General features: G+C 47.5%; 1 protein-coding gene across 1 annotated transcript in view; it reads left to right on the top strand.

Moving 5' to 3' along the window:
* The window catches only part of NAV1 (neuron navigator 1), a 276,840-nt gene that overhangs the window by 72,517 nt on the left and 183,342 nt on the right, over positions 1 to 20,981 (top strand). The window contains exons 2-3 of the mRNA XM_053606354.1: positions 6,199 to 6,951; positions 12,386 to 12,489. Of these exons, the coding sequence (XP_053462329.1) occupies positions 6,230 to 6,951; positions 12,386 to 12,489 (826 nt within the window). The 5' untranslated portion in view covers positions 6,199 to 6,229. The remainder of the gene's footprint in view (positions 1 to 6,198; positions 6,952 to 12,385; positions 12,490 to 20,981) is intronic.

The following is a 20,981-nucleotide window of genomic DNA, read 5'->3' as shown; positions in this document are numbered from 1 at the left end:
TGCTAGGTACTGTTCTCAGCACTTTACATTTGTTAACTAACTTACTCTTCAAAGCAACTGCTACAAGGTAGGTCCTGGTCTCAGTCTCATTTTACTGATGAGAAATCTCAGAGGTTCTGGGATTTGTATGAGGTCACACTGTCAATAAATGACACAACCAACTTTGGCTCAAGAGTTTTCTCTCTAACAAGTGCACCATACACAGTCTTTTAAAAATTAATTAACTTATTTATTTTGAGACACAGTCTGCTCTCTCACCCAGACTAGAGTATAGTGGTGTGATCACAGCTCAGTCCAATCTCCAACTTTTGGGCCCATGGGATCCTCCTGCCTCAGCCTCCTGAGTAACTAGGACTACATGTGCACACCACTGTGCCTGGCTAATTTTTAATTTTTTTGTAGAGACAAGATCTTACTATGTTGCTCAGGCTGGTCTTGAACTCCTGGCCTGAAGTGATACTCTCCTCTTGGTCTCCCAAAGTGCTAGGATTGCAGGAATGAACGACTGTGCTGGGTCTCTAATTTAAAGAATAGGATCTATGTTGGGGCACTGATGGGTTGACCCATGGCCTGTGAGGAGTTCCGCTCTCAATCCACTACTTCTCAAAACTCAAACTACTAACTGCCAGCCCAACTGTTCCCTTTTTCTTGAAGCCTCCCCAGACCCTGCCTCATTAACAGACCATAACACATAAATCCTTAAGGCACTTTGTTTTGGCTCTCTTCATACACGTTACACATGTTACTTGTCATGAGTGTGTGTGTTTCTTTTTCACTAAACTGCTAATTCCTGAGAGCAGAACCTGGGTCTCAGCCATCTAGATCGTCACAGCACCTGGCAAAGCACCTTGCCAAAGAGCCCATGGAAGGTGCTCAACCAAGGTGTTGAACAAAGGGATCCTGCCATGAATCCTTTTGTAAGTGCTGGGTTCTTTTATAAGGGAAAGTGCTCACTCCCCAGTGAAACTTACTAAAGACAGGGATCCCCAGCATGAAGGAACTGGGGAGCAACGAGGCCCTCATCTTGTTCACTGAGGTTAAATAAAATTTCAGATCAGGGCACTTAGAAGGAGAAAGAACAAAGAGAGAATGTTTGGGTGTAGAGGATCTAGTAGAGCCCCCCCAACTACACACAATACACACAAACATGCATATGGCTCCTTGTTTCTACTATCAGCTCCACCCTCAAACTTCTGCCCTTGAGACTACCAGACAAATTACAAAGTTATCACAAAGGATGCTTGGTACTAACAGCCACGCTGTAGCTTGAATAGAGTCCTGTCCAAAAGAGTCATAGCTTGTCCTGCTTCTTGGGGACATTGAGGTCCAGGAAATGGAGGACATTGCAGCTAACCTTCTTCATCTCAGGAGACCAAGCATCTCTCACACATTACTTTATTTAGCCTGCTCAGGACATGAGGTGTTAGGGAGTGGGAAGAGGGGTAGAAAAGATTTCCCGCATTTCACAGGAAGAAAAACTGAGCCTCAGAGCAGGGCTGTAGTCTCCCAAATCATTTGATGTGTTAAGAATGCAGATTGGGTGCTGCAGCCAGCAGGCTTGTCAGCCACAGGAGAAATCACCTGAGCAGAGGCCTCACCCTTAAGTTTTGGAGGCATCGCTGTCCCTGGGTTTCAGCTCAAATCCTCCTCCGCTCATGTGGATGCTCTCTTTTATTCCTTAGACACTCCACCCTTGCTGCCAGAGACGTATAATCTCAATCTTCCTCCTCAAGTCTCTACCCTAGCCCAGGTATGCCACCTGCCACCAACTAGGCGTATTAAACCTGTGGCCAGGCTAGATTAAGCCCATCATTTCCCTCCCCTCATTAGTGTTGTCTACAGTCTCATATGGGCAATGCCTTGTACTACCCTGGCAAATAGTATATAAGGGGTTTGGGGGAAACTGGCTGATCTGAGGAGTATTGGAAAAAGAAGAAAAGGAAAATACCCCCTCCTCATTCCCCCTACTCATCTGCCTGATTTTTCTCTCTTCTGATTTCTGCCTTATGAATTGGATTTAGCCTCTCCCTTCTACTCCCCTGATTTCATCCCTGGAAGTCCCCAAGCTACAATCACAGCAAGGTCAGAGTTGTTCATGGAGCTGGGGGTGTGCAGGCAGAGACTGGACATGCATTTAGTGGTGTGTCCAAGGGATCAATCCTTGAGCCTCCTCGTCTTGCCCATCTGCCCTTGACTCACACAGCTCTATGGCTTTCTGGCTGTGTATGTCCTTGGGAGCTCACTTAACCTTCTTGCCTGTGAAATAAGAATAATAAAACTTATTATAATTTTTACTAAGAATAATTAAAACTTATAAGATTGTTTTAGGACTAGAAACAACATCTCAATACAAAGAACTGTTACTCTGTCTAGAGTAGAGGCATATTCTGGGTGTCCTCTGAAGTCCCTTTAAAGGTGCTGAGTACCTATAGATCTCACTCTGAAGGCAAACCAGGAAAACTCCTTTGTGACCCCTCTCCTAACAGACTAAAATAAGTTACTTTGTTTGGGGAAACCCCTCCTCCGTCCCAATCTACTACCCTAAAGTTGGTCAGAGTCTCCCACCTGGCAGAGTGATCAGAGACTCCCCATCTGGGACAGTGGTTGTCACATTCTGTGTTCATCTGGCTCCCAGTCTAAGCGAAGGCTGTCATGTGGGGAGAGGAGAGAGCAGGGCCCTAATGGCAATGGAGAAGATCGGGTGTGGCTCCTGTGACCTACCAAGAGAATGTTTTAAAATCCTCCTCCCAATTGAGCTTTGAAAAACTGATGATCCAATAAAAGCAGCAGCTCCATTAGCAAGTGAGGCAGAAGCAGCCTCTTTGGCCTTAGGGCTTTCTTAGCTGGAAATCTGGCCAGCCCTAGCCATAGGGTCAGAGAAGTCTGAGCCAAAGAGGCCAATGCCTGCCCAGGAAGAGCTGGGAGCCACAATACATGGAGGATGAGGTAGGTGAGTTGAGCTCCTGGGGAGGGGGCCCTGGACAACACACCCCAAGCTTGGGAGTGACTCCTAAGAGAGACACAGGCAGAGCTAAGATGCAGTTCTGGGTTCTTTCACAAACGTAGCTCCCACAGAGGGTGGTCTGGGTACCTAATTGGCTTTGGTCCCCATCCTGGGATTTGGTGGGGATTAGGGCTGAGGGCAGAAGCAGAAGTAGGCCACATGGCACCTAGCCAGTGCAGGAAATTGAACTTGGGAATGCAGAAAAAGTCTCAGGGGTCCAGCTGCAATGAGTTGGTAGTCTAAGACTCTTCTTGTGGGTGGCCAGCTGGCTAGCTCAGCCAATCAGTGCATAGCCCAGCTCTGTTCTGGAGGCCAAGGTCAACAACTCAAGGCCCACATGAGCCTTTGAGCAAATCTAAATTTGTACCTCCAGTCTCTCTTCAGCACCATCATAGGTACAAATAGCTGACTATTAGAGAGGTGGCTGGATAGAAGGAGGATGACAAAGTCAACCTGCTCTCAACTCTGCTGGGGAAGAATTCTGACCCCAGGCTGGAAGCCAGGCTAAAGCATGGTGCTTTCTTCTTGTCTTAAAAACTCCCTGCTTCTTCACCTGACTACAGTTTCTAGATTTTTATCTTACCTTCATTTTGCAGACTGGACATGGAGAGTTTAAATCATTTACCCAAATTCTCATAGCTGCAAGTAGTACCTTGACACTGCCTGAGAACCCTTTATAAAAGTCCTTCTCAGTGCCTCCTGGGGAGCTGTCCTTCGCATGCTGGGGCTGGGGACAGGGCAGGGTGCCCTGCATGGGAGATGGTGGGTAGGTAGAGGGTAACTCAGAGTGTCCCTTAGTCTGTGGCCTGGTGGGTGTGCAGGGATGGCATGAGATAGATAAGAAGTTGGAGTCAGGCAGGGCTTGGACTTGGGCAGCCACGGAATGGGCAGAAGTCAGCTTGTGGTTTCCTCCATGCACGTGGCTTTCCCATCCTCCTCTGCTGGGGGATGAGGGGGGTGCTTTAGCTCATCCAGTAATGACATCAAGTCAGTAAAGTACAAATTAGAGAAGAGGAGAAGGAGTCATCACATTCCTCTTTCTTGTGGAAATTATTTCATTCATCGTAGAGCAATTCTATAAGCCCTGATACCTGTGGTCATTTCAAGCTATAGTTCTATAAATCCATCAATGCTCAGAGATCTGTATTGACTTCTTACAGTTTAGCCTATAACTGGTCCCAGACCACAGAGCCAAAGGTCAGGAAAAGGTTAGCAACAGCCATAAACAATCCCATGCTGCTTCCAGAAACTTCTTCTACAATATGGAAGGGGCATTCCAGTGCTCTAAGGGCACTTGTGCTTTGGTGGTCTTTTGTCTGACCAAAATGTCCTGTGTCTCCATTTATATCCAATACCAGTTCACCCATCATGAGTCAACTAGAGTATTTTCATTCTACATAAATCTTTGCCCACCTCTTTAATCATTTCTCTAGCGTAAATTTTCAGACTTGGCATTGTTCCCTCAGCAGTGTCTGAGGGCTGCATACTCTTACCAACATGGGATCTTATAATTTTCTACAAGGCAAAACATTTGATAGAAACACATGGGCGGCGCCTGTGGCTCAAGGAGTAGGGCGCCGGTCCCATACACCGGAGGTGGCGGGTTCAAACCTAGCGCCGGCCAAAAACCACAAAAAAAAAAAAGAAATTGCTTTAGAAACACATGATAACTTACTTAATTTGTATCTCTTCAATTTCTAATGAAACTTTTTGTTTTGTTTTGGCCAGTTGTATTTATTATTTTGTGATTTTCTTGCTTGTCTTTTGCCCTTTATTCTGTAAAATATTTCCTTTTAAATGTTGACTTGGTAGAGCTCCGTTTTATGTGAAGGTATTCCTTGTTTTTCATACCTCTTGCAAGTCATTTTATAGTTTATTGATGTCTTTAACTTTTTGGACTGTTTTAGAGACAAGGCAACTCACTCTGTTGCCCAGGCCTGCGTGCAACCATAGCTCATAATCATAGTCTGGGCTTAAGCAATCCTCCCAACTCAGCCTCCCAAGTTAGCTAGGACTACAGGCATAAACCGCCATGCCTGGCTGAGATTTAAATTTTTATGCACTCAAATCTATCAGTTCCTTTATGAGTTCTGCCTTTGATGTGGTGTTAGAAAGGCCTGTCCGACAACATTATGGAAACGTTTATGCATGTGTTCTGCAAATTCTTTTATAATTTCTTTTTTTTTTTTACATTTAATTCTTTAATCTATCTGGAATTGATTGCATGTGTCTTTGTAAATTGCTTCAGCTTCCCTTCGAAATGAAAGTGATTAATTCATTAATTACTATAGTAAGGAGGGGAAGCTGGCAGAGGGGGAGGGGTTGAACAGACAGGAGAGAGATGAGATAATTAACAGGTCAAGGCAGGTCTGGAAGAGAAGGGGTCAAGGGCTGCTGGCAGTGGGTATGTGGAGGAAGCCAAAGGTGGGACAGTCTCTGAGATTAGATGAGGGGTTAGGAGGTGACAGAGGTCTGCTTTGCCAGGGCAGGAGGTGGATCGGGAGTGGTGAGAAGGCGACTATGGGCCAGGTGCTCACATCCCCAGTAATTATGGGCATGGGTTTGGTGGGGAGGGACCAGGAGAGTAGCCTCAATGAGGAGGACCAGAAAATGGCAGAAACCAGACGGCAGAAGCCTCAAGGAGCAGCGTTTATTAGTTTACACGTTTTAGGTGGGGGGATTATTATTGGCCATCCCACTGGGGCCAAGAGGATGTGGAAGAAGCCACTTGAGAGGTGTGGTGGGGGGAGATAGCTGGGGTCAGTTATGGTGATGCGTGGAAGAAATATGCAGAGAAAAGTGCATGAGAGAGTTTGTTTAGTGTGGGCAGGACATTCTAGACTCAGGATGTCAACAGGGATCAGAGAGGGAGGAGGTTGTGAGAGGAAAGTCTATCCCTGATCAATGAACAGAAACAGAGTCAAGGAAAGTTAAATGAAACCCATTTATACAGTACATTGAAATTCACAGAAAGTGTTTTCACACATGTGCTTGGAGATAAGTCTCAATGCAGAGTGATTAAAGGGGTTTTCCCAGCATTGGGCAGGTGGCCTGTCAGGATAGAAACCCAGGAGACCCTGTGTTCAGCCTGGATGCTCATGCCTCCCCACAGACTTCAACATCAAACTTCTACACTCCGGGATAGAAGCTCGAGATGGCGTCTAACAATCTGCTTCTCTCTCCTTTCCCTGCAGACAGTAGTCTACCTTTCTGGCCTTGCTGACCATGAATGGGATGGCCAATGTGAATTCTGCCAGCCGCCCTCACTATGCCTCCTCCATCCCTGTGCCTCGAGCTTCTTCCCAGACCAGGATTCATACACCGGGTGCTTCTCCCCAGCTGCGGCCACGCCAGGCTGGGCTGGCCCTGAGCCCTCAGAGAGCAGCCTCCCCAAGACTGGGCAAGGCTGCAGGCCCTTCCAGAAACTCCTCTCCTAAGGCCTCCAGGGGCAGAGGCTCCCCCAGGGGTGCTGGGACAGTGAGGGAGTCAGCCGAGGGTGGAGAAGGCCTCTCTAGCTCCCCATGGAGCAGTCCCAGGATAACCCCCAAAGCAGCCCTTTCCAGCCGAGCTGGCTCCAGAAGAGTAGGGGAAACACAAGGCACCCACGGAATGAAGAAAAAAGCCCATGAGGGGATTCCAGTCTGCCAGACCAGGGGCAGGAGCCCATCCCGGACGAGCTTTCATGGAGAAACTCAAACACCAGGCACTTCTGAAGGTCAAAAGCCTCCTAACTGCCCCGGAAAAGACCAAAGAAATATAAACTACAAAAGTTCTGGACTTCCCAGATCTTTGGCACCTGATGATGGGGCAACTTCTCAGGCTTCTTCTCCAGTCTGCAGCCCAGCACCAGGCAAGCGTCCCCCTCCTACCCCAGGGGCCATTAGTTTCTCCTCAGCCCATCAGCAGAGTCAACCAGTCACAGCCACGGTGGCCCCCTTCCAGTACAGGTGAGTCGAGGGGAGCAGGCAGGAGGGGAAGGCGGGAAGAATGATGTCGGAAGCAAGGAGCTACCCGCAAGAGTGGAGAGGCCCTGATGACCAGTGGCTGGTAGAGACCACAGAGCCCCAGGGCATAGAAAATGCACCTGGCAGGTAGAGGCCTATGAAATTGGGGGTTTAGAGACCTGAGATGGGATTGAGAACATCAAAGGAAAGCCCAGTTCAAGGTTTGGTCTTTTCTCAATTCTGGGGACTCCACAACAAATAGGCTTGTAAGGAGGGTACCCCTAAAACATCCATTTCTGCTCCCTGGAAATGATGCAACAATATACATAGTAGGGTATTCTGAAAGCTTAAGGAGGTAGGTCCTAAGACAGATAGTGCCAACCTTGCCCAATTCAATGTGGGACATTTGTCACGACCGCGAGTTAGACCAACTCTATTACTTGGGCACTGTGCCTTCAGTTCAGTGAGCAAAATCTTAACTGTTTCCCTCATTGCTTTCATGATACCTCGTATCTACCCTGTTTCCCCGAAAATAAGACATCCTCCGAAAATAAGACCTACTTATAGGAAAGATAAGACGTCCCCTGAAAATAAGACCTAGCGCGTCTTTGGGAGCACACCTTAAAATAAGACACTGTCTTATTTTCGGGGAAACAGGGTATTTATCTGTCAATCTCACTTATTCTCTCCTGTGCTCACTCCACTTACTATATTGCCTTATGCATATCTGTTAATGCGCCTGGCATATCAGTAATCAGACAGACAGGTGTTGGCACCCTTGGTGGTGGTGGCGGGGCCAGTATTCATAACACGATGGTCAACTAGCTAGTCTTTCTAGCTTTTATCAGACATGGCAAGTTGAGGGAGTAGAAAAACACTTCATCAACTATGCCTTTTTATGTGTTTGTTTATTTTGAGACAGAGTCTCACTTTGTCGCCCTCAGTAGAGTACAGTGGTGGTGTCACAGCTCACACAGCCTTCAACTCTTGGGCTTAGGTGATTCTTTTGCCTCAGCCTCCCAAGTAGCTGGGACTACAGGAACCTGCCACAATGCCCAGCTATTTTTGTTGTCGTTGTTGCAGTTGTCATTGTTTAGCAGCCCCAGGCCAGGTTAAAACCCATCAGCCCCTGTGTATGTGGCCAGCACCCTACTCACTGAGCTATGGGTGCCGAGCCAACTATGCCTTTTTTTTTTTTTTTTTTAATTTGGCCGGGGCTGGGTTTGAACCCGCCACCTCCGGCATATGGGACCGGCGCCCTACCCGCTGAGCCACAGGCGCCGCCCTCCAACTATGCCTTTTTAATAAAAATATAATTCTTCACTAAAATGACCACATTAAGTAACTTAAAATTTAAGTACTAATTACTACACAGGTTAGAAATGGCCAAATGCAAATTAAGTACTTTGTAACTAAGCTAACTTCCCATGGTTTTTTTTTTCCTTTTGCCACACTAATGCAAGGAGAAACTCTCCCTTATATTTTAGGTACAGAAGCTCACACATCGTTTCATGCACGTGGGGGCCTCTCAGGCATCAGAGTGGCTGGATGTGGGGATAGGGAACCTCTAGGAACTTTAATCTTCGCTAGAAGCCAACTTGTGTGTCTTGATCTCTGAAAAATCAAATGCAGCCTTATATTATAGTAATATGTAGATACCCAGGGTCTGGGACAAGGAAGTGAATAGTCCTACCATATTCTGGCCTGTGTTCAGGCCTCTTTGAGAGTGTTACATTTAGTTTCGAACACCGCATTTTAAAAGGACATCGACACATAAGAACATTTGGAGAAAGACTGACATGTTGCTGAGGGATCCAAAAAAGGTGTTAGAAGAATGATTAAAGGAATTGAAGAAGTTTGTTTTGGAAAGAGAAGGCTTAGAGAGGGCTGAGAACTATTTTCAAATATTTGAAGGGCTGTCATGTTGTAAGATTAATTAGAGTTACTTGGGGCAGCTCCAAAGACCTGACTCAGCACTGTGGTGGTTAAAAGTTAGTTCAAGACAGATTTGAGGCTCAATAGGAAGAAGTTTCCAACAACTAGAGAGGATTCCAAATTAAGCAGAAGTGAACTCCTTGTTATTGCAAGAATTCTAGCTGACTCCACGGCCAAAGAGAATTCTTACCCGGTTGATGCCTGGCTCTCAAAGCATTCCCTCTGTCTGACTGTATGATCCAAAAAGTGTACCAATGTTTCTTTTTCTAAGGGGAAATGCACTGCAGTCCCTTATGACCTTCTCGATTTAGATTCCAAAGCAGACGACAGAACTCAGGAAGCAGAAATGCAAGGCAGATCTGCCTTTGAACGGCCTTTTTCCAATTAGTAAAATCTTTCCCTGGTGACTCTTTGACTTCTTTTCTTACCTGATAGCCTTCATTTTGAATTCATTCTTTGAGAAAAAATGTCTAGGCAATAAATTCTTTGTGATTTTACATGATCCACCTTACAAGTCCCATGGTATATTTAGAACCTGACATTTTCCAAAAGAGGTCAGGATTTTTTCCTCTGAACATTTCAATGCAATTTAAACAGAACCATGTTTCCTTCATTCAGCAAACATTTATTACATGTTTGCATTTTAAACAAAAAAAGAAATGAGTCATGCCACCCCATTACCTGGGAACCTGCCCCTTTCAGGCCCTGGATTAAGGCTGGAGAGAGGGGCATGACTTAGGCAAAGGTGAGGTTAGGACCAAGGACATTCCAAGACACTGCAGGCTGATGGGCAGGAGCATAACCTACAGGGCCTAGAACTGCTGTCATGGGCAGCTCTGCCAAGGGCCAGGCTGTGCCACCCTTCTAAGCTTTATAGCCAAGGAGGTGCCATCTGTTCCTTGCAATCCATAGACATTCTGTTTTCGTGGAAATCTCTCCCCTCTGCCCCCCCGCAGCACCTTGGCCTTTTATAATACAAAGCCCTGGCAGAACACAAAAGCAGAGGTTCCCTGCTTCTCTCCCTGTCTCCAGTGTGGCTGTGTGTGACCTGCTTTCTTCAGGGAACAAATCCATCGTTTCCCCTGCCCCATCCTCCATAGCCCTCTCTTGTCAAGGTCTAGGTATGGTCTCCCCAGTGAAGCTTATCTTCTGCCATCTACCATTTCCCTCTATGGACCACTGCTCCTTGGACCCAGAGAAGGCATAAGGTCCCCCCCAGTGTGCTCTTGGGAGCCCCCGATCTCATGCATCTAATTCCATCACAGCCTTTACCTGATTCCCCTCTGCTCTCCTGGAAAAAAGCCACAACAGCTTCACCACAGCCCTTGATGCCTTTTGCCAACTGCCAAGTATTTTTTTTTTTTCCTCTGACAGTTCTGTCCTTCCCTCCTCAGGCAGGCTTGGGGTGGACTTCACGCAGGAGGGTATGATTAATGGTGTCAGGAGTTTAGGGTAATGGGTGTCATCACTATAGTTTTTTTGTTTTTGTTGTGTTTTTATTGTTGTTTTGAGACAGTCTTACTCTGTTGGCCTGGGTAGACTGCTGTGGCATCATAGCTCACTGCAACCTCAAACTCTTGGATTTGAGCAATCCTCTTGCCCCAGTTGCCCAAGTAGCTGGGATTACAAGCTCCTGCCACAATGCCCAGCTAATTTTTTTCTATTTTTAGTGGAGACAGGGTCTCACTCTTGCTCAGGCTGGTCTCAAACTCCTGAGCTCAGGCAATCCACCTGCCTCTGCCTCCCAGAGTGCTAGGATTACACTAGTGAGACACCACGCCCAGCCTTCCACGGTCTTCTCTGATTCGACCTCCATCTGACTTCTGGCATAGACAGTGCTGTCCATTCAGGCTGAGACGTGAGGGCAGACACGGAGGCCTGCTGTGTTCCGGGAGGCAGAGCATACGTAGATAAAAGTTTGGAGCCAACTGAGATGGAGAGATAAAGGCTGCCTTCCTCAGTGTTCCTGGCCTTATAGCTGATGTGACCTCACCAGCCTTGCTTCATAATAGTGGCAGTAATAATCATGCTGCAGACTATTTCTGTGTTTAATACTCATTATTGTAGATACTGTACTTAGCTCTTTACATATATGATGTTATTCAGTGAAACATTTATACATTATATAGAATTCCTTCTCCCTGGTAGAATTTCCTATTACTTTCTCACCAATATGTTGTATCTCTTACTTCAGAAACCCAGGTCCATACTAATTTCTTCCAAGAACTCAACCAACTCCAATTTTTCACCCCCTTGGCACTTATTTATGTGGGTAGACATTTAATTGGCAGTAGTACATGGTGAGCGTCCCCATTATATTGAGCACCCTTGGGGGCCAGATGAGGTCTCTTGCGTTCTCTGAGAACACCTCCACCCTGCCCTACCCCCAGCACCCACCTGAGGGGGTTGTAGATGCTTGAGCGCTCAAAACTGCCTGAATAGTGTAAAAAGGACTGAGCACTAGCAGCAAACACCTCCCACAACTCTAAACTGTCAGACTGATCTTGGCCTTGAGAGCATCTCTTCACCCCATGATGTAAGCCAGACCTAGAGGGGAAAAGAGATTTACTACAGGTTACACAGCAAGTTAATGGCAGAGCTGGGCCCAGAGTCCTAGCCACCTAAGAATTCGAAAAAAGTAAAGTCTGGAGAGAGAGAAAGACAAATCTCAGTAGCACTGGAGTCTTATAGGGTCCCCTGGCCCAGCCTGTCAATTTCCCCTCCTGCCTGCACAGCCCTCCCCCACCTTCTGCCAAGCCGCCAAAGGGTCCATTTAGTTGGAGACAGCGGGTGGACGGGTGGGCGGGCCAGCTCGGAGAGCCCAGGGTAATTGCCTGTAATGAAAGCTCCCACAGCCTTTGTTCCTGGGAGTGATTGTATGTTTGGGATTGTGCGCAGAGGTCCGTGTGCACTTGGGAGCTGGTGCCCAGAGACCTCACCCTTCCTTCCAGCTGCCACAACTGGCCCAGCACACACTTGTCCTTCCAGGAGTCACTGCAGCCTCAGCTGGGCCTATCCCTTCTTCTTTCACAACTTCCTAGCTGCTTGGATGGTGCACAAGCCTAGGGAGCCCTGTGTGTGCCGCTAAGCTTCCAGGAACCAGTAACCTCAAACCCTTCCCTGTGTGTATGCACAGGGTTGCGCAATCGTGCTCACCGAGGGCAAGGACCATGGCTGGGCAGAGGCCCCAAGGCCTGGAGTTCCCAGGGATCCCTCTGCCCTGTGGGTGATACATGTTCCTGAGAGTGGGTAGCGTGTCAAAGAGCATCTGGCATCAGGCATCGCAGTGCTCTTGGGGCTCCCTGCTGGCTGACTTTATGTAGAAGGCTGCTGCCTGCTGGAGTGCGTGCATGTGCATGTGCAGGGAGGGGCCCCTCAGGGGGGCTGCAGAGTGCCAGCAGAGGAGAAGAACCACGCTCTAAGAGAGTTTTTAAGCCAATGGAGGGGCACTGGGGCCAGAATAACCTCTGCCATGAGTGACCACTCCTTCTTGGTCCCACAGGTTGCACACAGACCAGGAACCTGGGCCCCTCCTCCAGAATCGCTGGGCCCTTGATGACTACTCTGAGTCCCCTGCTGAGACTGAGGAGAGCTTCTCCTGCATGGGTAAGTGGTCTGGGGAAAGATTTCCTCCTGGAGTCTGGGGGCCACTGGGCTAGAACTATTCATATTGCCCATATGGAAGAAGTCACCCAGGCTAAACAGGTTCATCTCTTGACAATGAGACATTGACCTTTGAATTGCACTTTGAGTTTTCACTTTGCTTGACTCGACCCAGGATCAGTTCATCAAATCCAGAAGCACTTCAGGGCCAGGATAGGAAACTGGCAAGTAGGTGCCACGTTCATCCAATGCTCAGGTTGTGGGAGTCACTCTATGTGTGTCATGTATGAGGTGCTGACAAAGTCCAGGTTAAAAATGAAGGTCCTAGGAACCAAAAAGGCAATCCAGAGCCATCTGGGTGGCTGCCTGCCAACTACGTCTTCTCCTAGGACCACTTTTAATAGGTCATTCTCACACATATCCCCTTCCACATGTCATCCTGTAGTCACAACATATCACCTGAGCCTCAGAATGTGAGGTTCACCGAGAAAATCCCTAGAACTTGAGTACAGTGATGTTTATTCTGGGCAGAGATTGCACCAGATGCATAGAATCTTTGAATGAATGGGTGAGTGAAGGAGTGGGTGCTTTGTATGTTAAAGGCCAGGCCCTCAGTGGGTCAGATTCCAACTCTCAGCAACACTTAGGGATGTATGTTGATTTTCTTGTAACATTTAAAAAAAATAGCTAGAGGGCGGCGCCTGTGGCTCAGCGGGTAGGGCGCCGGTCCCATATGCCGGAGGTGGCGGGTTCAAACCCAGCCCCGGCCAAAAAAAAATAGCTAGAGGATGGTTCTGACCCCCCACAGCAGAAGTACAAGAGATTGTACACTGCAGGGAACCAGCTCCATCCTTTAGTTTCCCAAAGAGAAACTTGACCCAAGAAATTATTGAGAGGCCGGGTGCAGTGGCTCACTCTTATAATTCTAGCACTCTGAGAAGTCAAGGCATGTGGATTGCCTGAGCTCAGGAGTTCAAGACCAGCCTGAGCAAGAGCAAGACTCCATCTCTAAAAAATAGCCTGGCTTTGTGGCAGCTACTTGGGAGGCTGAGGCAAGAGACTCACTTGAGCCCAAGAGCTTGGAAGTTGCTGTGAGCTATGACAACATGGCACTCTACCAAGGGTGACAAAGTAAGACCCAGTCTCAAAAAAAAAAAAAAAAAAGAAAAGAAAAAGAAAGAAATTATTGAGCTTGCTGTTTGAAAACCCGAGGCTGCCCCAAATATTTGTCTTACAGCTCTGTCTCAGTTCCCTGCTCCAGTAGGCAAAGCTGGGGCTTAGAACACAGCCTGAGTCTGAGATCACTTGACACTGATGGTATACACTCCTGTCTTCTCTGTCCCCTGCAAGGCTGGTAGGGGGTCATCCTCTGCAACCCTCAGAATAGAGCAGCAACATTCACTCTTCCATGGTACATCTTGTGGCGGAGGGTGATGGGGTACAAAGTGAGCCATCTCCTCCCACAATGAGTATACACCCAGGGGACCCAGGGCATGGCAGGGGACAAAAGGAAACCAAATTTCCCTGGCACTGAAAACCCATCAGAATTAGCATGTGGTAACCAGGAAACTATGTGGAGCTCTATTTTTACATTTGCAGTTTTGTTAGTGTAATGTCTTCCTTATGTGTATATCACACTATTCAGAGCCTAATGATCTCCATCCACCTAACCAGGCACTCGTTCATGATTAGCATGTGATGAGTTGCTGAGAGGACTTTTACTTTTAATATCTGCTGCAGACTAGTGTTAGGATCCCCGGCTTGTCAGCTGGAAGACGATCCTTACTGGCTAGATCTGAAATGATCTGAGAAATCACAGGTTGGGTTGCACTGTGGAGCAGAACGCTAATGAACCTTTGGACGTGGGCTTCATATAAGAAAATGAGAAACACCAGCTTCCTCCAAGGCTCCTAGGGGAAGGGAACAGGGTTCACAGCACTGCCTCTGCTCTGGCACTAGCTGGTTGTCATGGTGATTCATCTTTGCCAAGGATTCACCAAGCTCTTTGACAGGCTGGATGGGGAGAAAGATTTGGGATTTGCCTGCTTTGTCGGGGAGCTTGCAAGCTTTGGAGCTTGAAGAAGACAGAGAAAAGAGGAGACAACTGAATGGTTTCATTTTACACCTTGCCTCCCACTCCCAAACTCACTCAGGGCATGACATGACTTGTTCATTCATGTATTCTTTCATTCAATCAACGAATCATCAGGGAGTATTTGCCTTGTGCCAAACACGGTGCTTGACATTGGGGTAAAAGATAAGAAGGCTAGGTACTGTGGCTCACACCAGTAATCCTAGCACCCTGGGAGGCTGTGGCAGGAGGATCCCTTGAGCTCAGGAGTTCAAGACCAGCCAGAGCAAGAGCAAGAGCTCCGTCTCTACAAAAAATAGAAAAATTAGCTGGGTGTGGTGTGGGCATCTGTAGTCCCAGATACTTGGGAGGCTGAGGCAGGAGGATTGCTTGAGCCCAGGACTTTGAGGTTGCTGTGAACTATGATTGTGCCACTGCATTCTAGCCCAGGTGACAGAGTGAGATTTATTTAAAAAAAAAAAAAAAAAAGACAAATGGTAATTTGACCTGTCTTCAGGGGTCCTCAAACTGCGGCCTGCAGGGCCACATGAGGTGGCATGATTGTATTTGTTCCTGTTTTGTTTTTTTACTTCAAAATAAGATAGGTGCAGTGTGCATAGGAATTTGTTCATAGTTTGTTTTTTTTTTTAACTACAGTCCGGCCCTCCAACGGTCTGAGGGACAGTGAACTGGCCCCCTGTTTAAAATGTTTGAGGACCCCTGACAAGGGATTCACTCCAGTGAGACTTACCTAGAGAATTTGCTAGGATCTGGAAGCCTTGCCCAGCAGCTTGCCCTTGTAGGGTTGGGAAGGCAGCCAGTCAGTCCCGCCTCCCTCACAAGGCCCTGCAGCATGAGGATAGCACTAGGCTTCTTCCCCCACCTTGTTGAAGGAGAACTAGATGCCTTGGGGACTACCATATCATATATTTCTATTATTCACAAAATTCAGCACAGTTATTTATCATTGTCTATGAACTCATCTTGTTCCCCATCACCTAGCACAGTGCCTGGCAATCAGTGTTTGGCAAATGATTGAATTGAGTGAGTAAGGAATCCAAAGTAAGCAGTCGTAGAGCCTCTACAAGCCTGTTTCTTGCTCTACAACTGAGGAAGAGAACCCAGTCTTTCCAGTGTTTCTTTGCTCTTTTCCCAATATGGTCCTCTCTAGCCTCCAAGCTCCCTGAATCTGGGGGAGAGTGCACAGGGTCCTTGAGGGGAGCAGGAGAAGGTTTTGTACTCACTCTGCCTGAACTGTGGAAAGAAAGTCTAAACAAGACTTTATAATCTTGGGCGGCGCCTGTGGCTCATTCGGTAAGGCGCTGGCCCCGTATACCGAGGGTGGCGGGTTCAAACCCGGCCCCGGCTGAACTGCAACCAAAAAATAGCCGGGCGTTGTGGCGGGCGCCTGTAGTCCCAGCTACTTGGGAGGCTGAGGCAAGAGAATTGCTTCAGCCCAGGAGTTGGAGGTTGCTGTGAGCTGTGTGATGCCACGGCACTCTACCGAGGGCTATAAAGTGAGACTCTGTCTCTACAAAAAAAAAAAAAAAAGTAAAAAAAAAAAAAGACTTTATAATCTTTACATAGCAAGAAGAGAACTTCCCATGATGACTTGCCTCCAAGCAGGGTGTTAGGGTGGCCTTCACATGTCCCAAAGGCTGTTGATATACAGCTGCTCCTTTTGCCTCTGCCCTGGGGCACATGTAGACATGCCCAGCCCACAGAGGTTTGGACGAGTGCCCTGTCCCTCCCCTAGCGTACCTGGCTGTGTGGGTGAGAGCCCAGCACTGATCCCATCTGCTCACACTCCCTTTCACTGATGTCAGAACCAGGCAGTGCATGAACCACCATCGGATCTTAATTTGGACAGCCCAGGGAAGCCAGGGCTGACATTACTGCTGCCCATGTGTGTGAGACCGTGTGCACAAGGACTGGGAAAGGTCACCTGAGGTTTACACGGATTCCTTAATTACTTCCACTTTGTGGCATGTTTGAATGAACACTAAGTGGACACATAATGAAGGGATCTTTTCTCATCACAACATGTGTCATTGGAGAACAAGCCAGAGCCTCCTCCCTGCCTCCTCACACGAGGGTTGATATAAATATAGAATGGGAGGGGCAATGTGGAGCTTGGCCTCACATTGGGATTGTTTTGCTTTTCTTCCTCTTTCTTTCTTTTTTTTTTTTGGCCAGGGCTGGGTTTGAACCTGCCACCTCCGGCATATGGGACTGGTGTCCTACTCCTTGAGCCACAGGCGCTGCCCATTTCTTCCTCTTTCTTCTCCTTTGTTGAGCAGACTCCATCGTGTTATGTTTTTGGTTTTTTTTCCTTTTCTTTTTTCTGTTCTGTTTTAGACAAGGAAGGCCTTTCTCCATCTTCCAGGCTGGGGTGCAATGACATGAATTATAGTTCACTACAACCTCAAACTCCTAGGCTCAGGTGATCCTCCTGCCTCAGCCTCCCAAGTAGCAGGGACTTTAGGAATGTACCACCACATCCAGCTAATTTTTTGACTTTTTGTAGAAATGAGGATTCTTACTCTTGTTCATGCTGGTCTCAAATTTCTGACTCAAGCAATCCTCCCACCTCTGCCTCCCAAAGTGCTAAGATTACAGGCATGAGCCACTCTACCTAACCAGGCTAACTCCATCTTGAAGCCACTGTTCAGTTTTTCATGTCTTGTGGATTTGAAACAGAGCAGGATGAGTCTTCCTTCTAAGAAAACTTGTAAAGCTGGTGTACCCTCGCCCAGGGCAGGAGCAAGGTATAGTAACTACTCTCTAAGAGAGGAATTTGTTCTGAACCCCTACATGGGTTCCAGCTCAGTGGTGCAGTCCCACCTGGCTCTTCTGGGAGTTTCAGGCCAAATCCAAGTAGCCTAGGACTACAAATGACTTGGAATGCAAGAACAAAGGAGGTCAAAGTTTCAGTAAATTTTATAGATAACCCAAACCTGGCTTCATTTTGGATGGGAAGAGATGAGATTCAAAGAGGAGAAGTGACTTTCTCAAGACTGCACGGTGATTTAGCAGATGAATCCAAAACCAGGACGACTGCCTCTGACTCCCCAAATGTTAAAATAATCCAATAGCCATAATGACTACTGTTTATTAAATGCCTATTGTGTTCAGGGGACGGTGCTAGGCACTTTATGTAAAGCCCTTCATTAATACCTTACATAATCCTTGAAGGTGGTATTATTATTCTATATTGTAGATGAGAAAACTCAAGCTCAGAAAGGTTACATAAAACTTGTCTGAAGACATGTAGGTAGGTGCCAGGATTCAAACCCGGGCTTGTCAAAGGGTCTCGCTCTTCTCTTTCTCCCCCACCTCCCCATCTGTGCTAGTACTCTTTGTGTTAATTCCATTCTGTCCAAGCTCAACTCATTTTCCCTTGGCCTCTGCCAAGTGGTGGGAAGAAAATGGGATCAGTGAGCCACAGCCCCTCCTGCATCTTCCTCAACCTGAGCAGGCCCCAGGATGTCACTGGCATCTCTGTCAGTCCCAACCTGTATCATTTCATGGTGAATTCACACCGCTGTGTTCCCTGCCCTCTAGGGACTTTCAGGCCAAGAGGAGCCTTATGTCCCAGCCATCCATGGAGAGAAGATGTGCAGACAATTGACTAGAAAGGAGACTAAGTTCAGGGGCAGTTGATATTAGCTATGTTCTTGTGGCTTGAGCGTGTTAGTGCCCCTGTGGGGCAGAGGAGGCCTGGGAGTGTGGTAGTCTCTGAAGACTCTGTTTAGATAGACAGAGCAGCCATCTGAGACCCAGTAGACTTCTAGGAGCTGGGCTGAGAGGTCCTAATCATACTAATAGCAGCAGCTGACACTTGCTGCAGCTTACTATGAATCAGGCTTTGTCATAAGCACCCTTAATCCTTCTAACTGGATGAAGATTGGACCCAACTTCCTAGCTGCGTTTCGGCTTCCTCACTTTCTAGCTGTGCAGCCTTGGGCAAGTCATTTAACCTCTCTGTGTCTCTGTTTCCTTGGTTGTAATTGGGAATGAGAACAGTACTTTCCTCATAAGGTTTTGTGAGAATTAAATGCATTGATGTAGATAAAATGCATAGAAGAAGAATGCCTGGTATACAGTAACTGCTTGATACATTTTTGGTATTATTTATTATTAAGGGGAGTGCTGTTCCAATCATGCCCATTTTACAGGTGAGAAAACTGTGGCATAGATAGGTTAAGTGATTTGCCTAAGATGGGCCAGCCAGGATTTGAATACAGGCAGCCGGTCATCAGAGGTAATGCTCTTAGCCATATGTGCCATGATCTTACTGGAGGGGAAGATGTCTCGAGCCTGTGCATGCCCTGGGGAAACTGAGAGAGGCAGCAGGATGACAAGCCTGGCAGAGCCCAACATTGGCGGGGGGTGGGTGGAGGTCATAAAGGAAGAGGCCAGGGAAATGTCATCTGAGGTACTTGCTGGAAGAGTTTGAAACAGAAATTACAGGGATCTGGATTCTATTTCTTTGGAGAAGGGAGGAGACTTAGTGACTTCTCAAGACAACATTTGGCTGGGAATGGGATTTGTTTCCAGGCAGTGAACTTGATTCAGTGGGAGCCATCTTGGTAGAGTGTCAAGAATAGCAGAGGATGGACAGCCTGGAGTCCCACTTTCTCATGGCTACCCTTAGCCCAGGCCCTCCTCAAACTGCTCCCACTTTAGAAGATGTGTGAGATTTTGCAACTGTGAGCGCTTGAAATATAATATATGGGGTTGGCAAGGCCTAGCTTCCCAGTTTCCTGCTACACTGAGAAAACCAGGGCCTCTGTATTGCCCAACTCCAGAGGGAGTACATACCTACTTGCCAAATTTTTATTAAACACTTAGTAGGTGCCAGGTGCTATTCTAGAAGCTTGGGATACATGCACGGACAAAATAGGCCTTTGCGGACAAAATAGGCCCTTGCCCTTATGGGGCGTATGATACAGTCTCAAGCTGTACAGTGCACACCCAGTACAGATGTACGTGATCTGTACCATGTACGTGGTAACCCAGGAGAAGCCCCACCCCTGGAATATGTCTCCCACGAGCAGGAGTAGAGTTCTGGCTCCATGACACTTCCTGGAACTATAAACAATAGTCTGTGGGCCACTCCCCTCTCCCCCAGTCCTTGAGCAGATAAAAGTAAACTTTCCTCAGTGGTTTTCCTGGAGCAGTACCCCTTGTACCCCATACCTGTCTATCCTCCTGATAGGCTTTTGGAGATTCAATTCCCCAATCTGACATAAGCTATCAATTTTCAGGAAACCCCAATGCCTTGTTTAGTTTTGTGTGTGCCTGTGGGCCATGGGACAGTCCTGAGGATAAGGATACTTAGGGAGAGGTAGTCTGGTGAATAGCAATCGCTCCAGATCAGACTACCCCATAAACTTCAGAGGTAGTTATACCAGAAACTATGGAGCAGTAGGCAATTTCAGCCATAGAGGGTAGAACTATTTGTTAAACTTTCACTACTGCTGCTTCCCTATTTCTCTGGCCAATCCAGACAAGCCTCACTCAAATGGGACCCTAAAGACCTAACTTCTCAGGTCTTTGTCCTATGCCTGGACAAAGGTTGGCCAGCCCTCCTCATGACTTCTGAGCAAGGGTCTTCCTGGGAAGGCCCAGGGCAGATGGAGAGACTGCAGGGGGCTTTATGTTGGAGACTGTTGGTTCCAAAGCCAGTCAAGGTCAAGGCCATAGTTTCTTCTTCTAGCACCACTGAAAGGGCAGAAATTGGAATCTATCATCTCACCTCCCCCATCCCCTTAGTAAGAGGATTAGGGCCCTTGCTGAGAGACTCCTCCCCCTCCACCACTATAAGGCTGCCCAGCAGGCTAATACAGAAGGAGTTCTGGGGAGACGCAGTTAAAGAGATGGTGTGGTGACACAGATACAATAGTGAGTAAGTGCTGAGAATTACCCCCACACACACACCAGTTACAATATTCCTCCTTTAAAAGGACGAATAAATCAAAACCCTCCCTTGCTCCATAACGTTTCCAGGTGGTGGGAGTCCTCAGCTTCAGAGGGGCTAAAGAGAATTAAAAGTCATGGCCCAGGCAAGGTCAGTGAGTGTGGAGTTTATGCACCCTAGAGCAGACAGCCCAGGGAGGAGAGGAGAGCAGAGAAATGCTGAGTTATCCCTTTTCTCAAGAAAATTCTTCCCTCCACAGAGGGCAGGAGCAGGAAATGAGAGTGTTCTGCAGCATTAGTGACTGAGGTCGGATAGATAAGAGAACTTCCACGCAGGAGGCAGCTCAGCCAGAGTGATGGGAGAGCAGCCTGAGGTTCAGAGTCCAGGGGCAGGAGCTGACCCCATAAGCTCACTGCACCCTTCCTGACAAATAATCTGGGTTTGCATGGGGGCAGGAGCAGACACAGAGGTGGCAAGCTCCTTGTTATGACATCATGCCCT

The sequence above is a fragment of the Nycticebus coucang genome, chromosome 10 (genome assembly GCF_027406575.1).
Source record: "Nycticebus coucang isolate mNycCou1 chromosome 10, mNycCou1.pri, whole genome shotgun sequence".
Taxonomy (NCBI): Eukaryota; Metazoa; Chordata; class Mammalia; order Primates; family Lorisidae; genus Nycticebus; species Nycticebus coucang.
Note: the sequence above shows the minus strand (reverse complement) of the source record. Positions and strands in the feature narration are given on the sequence as shown.